Source organism: Parasteatoda tepidariorum, chromosome 2 (assembly GCF_982258835.1).
Source record: "Parasteatoda tepidariorum strain Cologne lab strain chromosome 2, Ptep-v5.0, whole genome shotgun sequence".
Taxonomy (NCBI): Eukaryota; Metazoa; Arthropoda; class Arachnida; order Araneae; family Theridiidae; genus Parasteatoda; species Parasteatoda tepidariorum.
Window position 1 is genome coordinate 78,021,416 of NC_141756.1, and position 7,874 is coordinate 78,029,289.

At 38.1% G+C, this 7,874-nt stretch overlaps 1 protein-coding gene across 1 annotated transcript; it reads left to right on the plus strand.

Moving 5' to 3' along the window:
* The first annotated feature begins 1,057 nt into the window (after window positions 1-1,057).
* On the plus strand, window positions 1,058-5,779 carry LOC147815869 (uncharacterized). Its single transcript, XM_087156643.1, has 2 exons — window positions 1,058-2,991; window positions 3,106-5,779. The coding sequence occupies exons 1-2, from the start codon at window positions 1,058-1,060 to the stop codon at window positions 5,777-5,779; spliced, it is 4,608 nt and encodes a 1,535-aa protein (XP_087012769.1).
* Window positions 5,780-7,874: the final 2,095 nt, after the last annotated feature.

A 7,874-nucleotide genomic window follows, 5' to 3' on the forward strand; every position in this document is an offset into this window, starting at 1 on the left:
GATAACCTGGCATAACGAATAAAAAATAACTATTGCAGAACGCATGCTTCCTTCATTTTAATACCTGGATAGATTAACAAGATGTTATCAGAGATTTTATATGAGAAAATAATAGTTTATATCAAAACACAAAAGCATTGTTTTTAAAATTTTGATTTTATTTTCCAAGCATGTATATAAATCATTGAGTACTTCTCCAGCTCTCAATACAAAATTGTTCACCAAAAAAATCCATTAAGAATTAACTTGATTGTTTCAACTAAACATGAAATTTTGTCAAACACAGACATCATTTACATTCATAAGCAGGATAAAATTAATATTTGAGCAGACCTTAATATTTTCATAATTCCGACATCTGAACAAACAGTCTTAATCCAATCTCTAAAGTTCCAACATCTTTTCTATACTAAACTGCAATGTTTCTTGACAATGGAGAAATATGCTGAGGGCAAACGAAGAAAATAATTCCCGGCGCGATATCTGTATTTCGAGGTAAATTACGCATTTCACAATAGAAATATGATAAGTTATCTTAACCCACACATAGATAGCGTTAGTTTGCTATAATTTTCTTAAAATTTTATATATTTTCAAATTTACGAGCGGCGCATCGCGGAATGGTATCTTTATTTAGTTATATTTCTTCTATATAACGACTGAACTTATTTCTCCTTCTTCCTCCGCCAACCGTGACGTCATTGTCAAGAAACTTTGCATTCTAGTATAATCATATTTCTTCCTCTAGCACCAACGTCATGTCATTCTTTAATCTTTCACTGAGTGTCACGAGGTGTTATAATTTAATTGTTTTTTGTGCTGGCTCAAATTCCGGTGGCAACGTTGTTCACGATGCCATGGTTACGAGCGATTCTGTAACTAGAGAGAGTAGTTGAAAAATAATAAACAAAGTTCTTTTTTATAAAGATGCCTCAAGATTCCTAACTTGTTATTTATATAAGGACACAACATTTGGTGACCCGTCGACGTGATCCGTAGTTGACACAGGTTAGTGAAATATTTTATAGTGAGAGGAAAAACATTGAATTTTTGTATAATGGAGGACATAATCAGAAAACGTAAACCACTTAGAATGACTTTTACCAAAACCATAGGAAGTTTATTTGACGAATTAGAAAAACAAACGCCTGACAGTAAAAACATCAAACAGCAGTGTTTTACTTTAGATAGAGTTTTTAATAAAATGAAAGAATGTGACGAATTAATTTTGAACGATATAAAAACAGACGTTGAATTTGAAGCTGAGTATAATAAGATTGAAGAATATGATCAAAAAATGGATTTGGCAAGAGCAGAAAGTGAAATATTTTTCAGTAAACAAATTGTGTTGAATGGAGCGGCGAGTTCCGTCACTTTATCGCCAAATACAAAACGAAGAATGCGTCTTCCGAAGATTGAATTGTTACGTTTTGGAGGAGACGAAGAACGTTTACAACTGGCGAGATATGGATTTGATGGTGCTCGGACAAGGTTGAGGTCTAAGAAAGAGCAACACATCGACGAAGTCATTCCCACCGCCAGCACTCTGGTTTCTAGTGACATATCCCAGAGGCATCCATTTTGTGTGTTCTGTGACAAGACTCATGAAAGTAGAGATTGCTTCATTGCACAAAGTTGGTCTTTGGATAAGAAGAAAGAAGTCTTAAGCAATAAGAAAGCGTGTTATATTTGTTTCAAGGCTAACCATAGGGCTAAAGAGTGCAAAGCAAAACTCAAATGTATGATGTGTTCCAAGCGGCATCACGTAATTATGTGTTTCGAGTTACCAGTAAACAAAAGGGAGTTGACAGCTAAGGAAAGGGTAGATTCAAGTAATGTGTTGGTCGCCAAAGAGGGTAACGAAGTTCTTCTGCAGACTCTCTTAGTAAATATTGAAGCCAATGGGAAAAGAAAACTGGTTCGAGCTCTTATTGACAGTGGCTCCCAGAATTCTCACATATTGAAGAGAACTGTTAAAGAAATGGGCCTTAAACCTACGACAAGAAGAAGTTTAGCCCAATCATTGTTTGGCGGCGTTACGACGCAAGTGAAAGATCATGGACTTTACCAAATCACTCTTAAACCACAAAATAGAAATTTTTCTCTAGACATAAAAGTTTTTGATCAGCAGTCTATTTGTGGTACAATTCCTAGACTTAAAAGAGGACCGTGGAATAAGGAATTATATAAGAAAAAGATATGGATTGCTGATTACGGAGAAGGTTCACCTGATATAGAACTGTTAATTGGTGCCGACTTTTGCGGACAGATATTCACCGGAAACATGGAACGTCTTCAATGTGGGTTGATTGCCTGTGAAACTCATTTAGGCTGGCTTGTTATGGGCAGAACCACCAATGATTCTTACGACCCATTACGCACTAATGCTTCTGTGAGTATCACCATGTTAATTCATAGTGATAAAATAGAACACTTTTGGGACATGGAAGTTTTAGGAATCAAAGATCCTGTAGAAAAGGCCCCAAAAGAAGAAGTGATGAAATTTTTCAACGATACCTTGTCAACTGATATTGATGGGCGCTATATGGTTAAATTACCCTGGACAGACAATACTGATCTTCCGGATAACCGAATCATTGCCGAAAAAGGACTTCTTTCCACCACATCCAAGTTAATTTCTTCAGGAAGATATTTAGCCTATGAGTCGGTTTTCCAAGAATGGGAAAGGGATCAAATAATAGAGGTGGTTCCTGATGAAGTTCCGAAGGGTAGGTGTCATTTTCTTCCTAGAGGAGTTTTTAAGGAACATTCGACAACTAGAGTAAGACCAGTATTTGACGCCGCAAGTAAAGAAAGGGGCAAATTTTCTCTCAACGACTGTTTAGACAAGGGTTTGAATGTATTGGATACCATTCCATCGATATTGATGAGATTTAGAGAAAAGAATCTTGGCGTGATTTCCGACATAAAGAAAGCTTTTTTACAGATATCTATAAATCCAGAAGATCGAGATTTTTTAAGATTTTTTTGGTGGAGTGATTATGAAAAAAAGAAGATGAAGACGTACAGACACAGACGGTTGGTCTTTGGACTGAATTGTAGCCCATTTATACTTGGCGCTGTAATCAACAACCTTTTACACAGTTGCCCTCAAAAATATCGTGACGTTGCTGAAATTTTGGAGAAAAGTTTTTATGTGGACAATTGCGTCACGTCAGTTGATACCGTTCGAGAACTTTCTCATTTCGTGACCGGAGCAACCGAATTAATGCAACTTGGAAACTTTGAACTTAGAGACTGGGAAAGTACGACAAGTGACGCTGAATTGGAGCCTTCCCAAGTACGTGGTCTTCTCTGGGACCGAAATGAGGACGCACTTTTTTGTGATTCTGATCAATTCAATAGCAGCTGTGAATCTTTTACCAGAAGAAATGTGTTGTCCTCCATTCAAAAGGTTTTTGATCCCATAGGGTTTACTTGCCCGGTGACAATCATTCCTAAATTGTTGCTGCAAGAAACTTGGAAGAAAAAATTGTCTTGGGATGAACGACTCCCTGAGGAAGCAGAGAAGAAAATTATCAAATGGCTGTCCGACTTGACTAAACTGAAAACCATACGAATACCCCGATGTGTGATTCCTTTAGGATACCGACAGTCTTTCAGCTTGCACACCTTTTGTGATGCTAGCGCGTCGAGCTACGCTTGCGTAATTTATTTGAGATCAGAAGGAAAAAAGGGTGTTAATGTACAGCTACTACAGGCCAAGTCACGAGTCGCGCCGATACGACTCACAACCATACCTCGATTAGAGCTACTGGCATGCAGTATTGGCGCTCGACTAGCACAATCAATGCAGAGAGCTATGAGTTTAGAAGATGTACCTGCATTCTTTTGGTCGGATTCCACAACTGTTCTCCATTGGATTAAGAACAACGAAAATTGGGCTACATTTGTGAACAGAGTAAAGGAAATAGTTCATCTCTCTTCAAGAGAAATGTGGAGACACGTTCCTGGGCACAGCAACCCAGCCGATCTCCCTTCAAGAGGATGCTCTGTTCAAACTCTTAAAGAGTCTAAGTGGTGGGAGGGCCCACAGTGGCTGAAAGGGTCAAAGGAGGAATGGCCCGACTCAGCAGAACAAACCGATGAAGATGAGGTCTCAAGAGAGAGAGAGAAACCCGTAGTTGTAACCAATCTTCATACTCATGAGACTACTTGGTATTTGAAGCGGTTTTCAAAATACTCAACTATAGTACGAATGGTAGCATGGATCCTTCGATTCTGCACAAATTGTAGAAACCCAGGTAGTATAAGAAGAGGAGAGTTATCTGTTGAAGATATAAACTCGGCTGAGCAGAAACTTCTAAAAATTGTGCAGAAGGAAAGTTTTGGTGACACTGCCACGAAGAATAAATTGAAAGGCTTCAACACTTTCCGCGATGCCGACGATCTGATAAGAATAAAGACAAAAATTTTCAGAAGGGAAGATGAAGAAAACTTCAAATGTCCCATAGTTTTACCGTCTGATCACCCACTTGTGGAAAAGTTAATTTATGAAAAGCATCTGGTTTCTTGCCACAGTGGAACTCAAGTTGTCCTGTCAAATCTTCGACAAACTTTTTGGGTTCTCAGAGGTCGGAAGACTGTTCAAAGGATCTTGAAACGATGCATTCGATGTAAGAGATATTCTTCCAAGAAATTAGAAACCATGCCTGCCTCCCTTCCTGAAGACAGGGTTCGAGACGCGTTGGTTTTCGAGGTGACAGGGGTTGACTTGGCAGGGCCACTCTATTTGAAGAATGGAGATAAAGTTTGGATATTATTGTTTACCTGCGCCGTGTATCGGGCTATCCATTTAGAGCTGATACAGAGCCTCTCAACTGATGGATTCTTGCTTGGACTAAGAAGATTTATAGCAAGACGTGGGAGACCACGAACTATATATAGCGACAACGGAACAAATTTCGTTGGAGCGGTCAATTTAATGGCTTCTATCGACTGGAGCAAAATAATTCAAGAGAGTTCAATTTTGAGAATTCAATGGGTCTTTAGCCCTCCTACAGCCGCCTGGTGGGGTGGGTTTTGGGAGCGTATGGTCCAAATGGTGAAGAACCTTCTGAGAAGAGTTTTAGGAAAAGCATCCATAAATTTTGAAGAGTTGAGTACCGTTCTATGTGATGCAGAAGCAGTTATCAACTCCAGGCCACTCAACTATTTATCTGAAGATCCAGAGGACTTAACACCACTAACCCCAGCTATGTTCCTTCAGGACGTTCAAACGGTGGGAGTGCCTGACTTAGACAATTTAGATAGCGTCAACCTGGCCAAAAGGTGCAGATATCAACAGAAATTGAGAGAGGATCTCCGGAAGAGATTTCGGGAAGAGTACCTCAGTATGCTTATTCATAGGCAGGAAAGTAAAAAACCTATCAAGCGAATACAAATTGGAGATGTGGTCCTTATCGAGTGTGACAAAAGGAGACTGGACTGGCCAATGGGACGAGTAGTTGAAGTTTTCCCTGGGAAGGACAACTCGGTTAGAGTCGTAAAATTGAAAACTGGAAAAGGCGAACTAATTCGTCCTGTGCAACGATTGCATCCTTTGGAACTCGATTTCACAGATGAAATATTTAACCGTAAACCATTTAAACACGTAAAGATCAATAACTTTAAAGATAAAACTAAAGTTGATAGCCTCAAAGGTGAAACTGAATTTGGAGAGATTAGAGATGATGAACGATGCACAGACTTAATGAAAACTAAATGTGGTAGGGCTGTACGAAAACCAACTCGTTACAGTCAATTTAAGTTTCGTTAGACGTCAACTGTTGTAGCTTCTTCTACCTTTGAATGTCTAAGAGATTTGTGTTTGATTATTAAGAACAATCAAAGGTGGGAGTGTGTCACGAGGTGTTATAATTTAATTGTTTTTTGTGCTGGCTCAAATTCCGGTGGCAACGTTGTTCACGATGCCATGGTTACGAGCGATTCTGTAACTAGAGAGAGTAGTTGAAAAATAATAAACAAAGTTCTTTTTTATAAAGATGCCTCAAGATTCCTAACTTGTTATTTATATAAGGACACAACACTGAGGCCAACATCTGAACAATCTTAAACCTTTCTCTTTTGACAAAAGGATGTTAATCACAATCTAAGAAAAAGCGACTCAAGGCAAATGTAGAACCTTTACCTGATACATTTTCATTCGTTGAATCTTAAGATTATACTAGGAGAACTTTAGCAATAAATTAAAATTTAATCAATCCTTTTTTGAAAAATTATTTATTGATGCTGTTTTGTTTCGTAATTTTGGTTATTATTTTAAATCTCTCATTCATACTTCCATTCATACTTACATAAAAAAAAATTATGTACCTTAACCAGCCAATTTTTGTTGTTGTAGTTGTTAATTTACGTCGCACTAGAGCTGCACAATGGGCTATTGGCGACGGTCTGGGAAACATCCCGGAGGATGATTCGAAGACACGCCATCACAATTTTGATCCTCTGCGGAGGGGGTGGCACCCCCGCTTCGGTAGCCCGACGACCTGCGCATGAAGTCGAGCACTTTACGGTAGAACAGTTTAAAGAGGACCAATACCGCACACCCTCGGTCCCTACTCAGACTGATCCAAGTGGTCACCCACCTGCACACTGACCGTAGCCAGTGATGCTTGACTTCGGTGATCTGCTGGGAACCGTGTCTTAACGATCAGTCCACTGCGGGACGCCAATTTTTTGAAATTATACTTCTTATCCGACTTCCAACAAGGTTGCGTTAAACGTTTAACGCTACATTTTTATTGGCCAGGAAATCACGTGGTACGATCCAGTTTTCCCTCATTCATTTCCATATTGTTTTGGTTCTCACTAGCATAAAAACAATAAAAGTATTGTTTTTCTATAAATATTTCAATTTGATCTGATACACATATAATTTAATAGGGTAGTATTTTCTATTTTCAAACTTAGTGGATAACAATTGTAAAAAATGAGTGAAAACAATCCCACGGACAATGCGACGGATTTAAGGTTATGTCAAGGTACGTCTCTTGTGAATATCAATTAATTGTTAGGTTTTCTCTTTTGAAATTACATTATGACGCATTCACATACATTATTTATACTAGAGCACCTGAATTAGGCAGGCCGACTCATCATCTATTTTTGGAGCAAAGAGCTAACATAAGCACAATACTAACATAACGTTAACTTGCGAACTTGTTTGCTCCAATATTGCTTGATAGGTCAGCTCTGATAGTATAGGAGCCTTAATTAATACAAATACTTTTTCCATGGCGAGACGATGAGGCAGCCACAAGCACTTCCACTGGTTCAAGAGGTCCACGAGAGAAAAATGCACAATATTACAGTGATTACAGAGCACGGAAGCGAGCGGAGCAGGAAAAAGAGTCATTGAATAGAACTAGTGATCCTTCTACGACTGCTGATTCTTCTACAATTAACGTCGCAGGTTACGAAGATTAACTTCTTCCGCGCGGAGGGACTCCACGCACTATTTTTTTTAAAATATAATTTACACATTTTACATATATTTTATATGTTATTTCATGCAAGCAGACTTAATCCACTATGTAATGTAAATCCACTATGTACTTTTATATAGTAGATTAAATTTAAATTCTTTAATATTTTTTGTTGTTGTAAATTTGAAGAAATAAGTTGATGAAAACTTAAATTACTGCGATAGCGTAGCAGTTGATTGAAATACTTTTAAGGTCAGGTGTGCTATTTAAGAGTGATTTGGAATAAAAATGTAGTATTACTATTTTAGCCTATATTTTTTTTAAAAGGAAAATCCACTTTAATACTATTGTCCAGTTAAACATCTATCTGTCTTGAGTGAGCTTTTCTCTTACTTTCAATTTACTGTGATTTGGCTGATTTTTAAC

Coding starts and splice junctions, on each gene's coding strand:
- LOC147815869 (XM_087156643.1), top strand. CDS start 1,058: ATGGAGGACATAATCAGAAAACGTAAACCACTTAGAATGACTTTTACC. Junction 2,992..3,105: donor GATTTTTTAAGATTTTTTTG/GTGGAGTGATTA, acceptor CCTTTTACACAG/TTGCCCTCAAAAATATCGTG.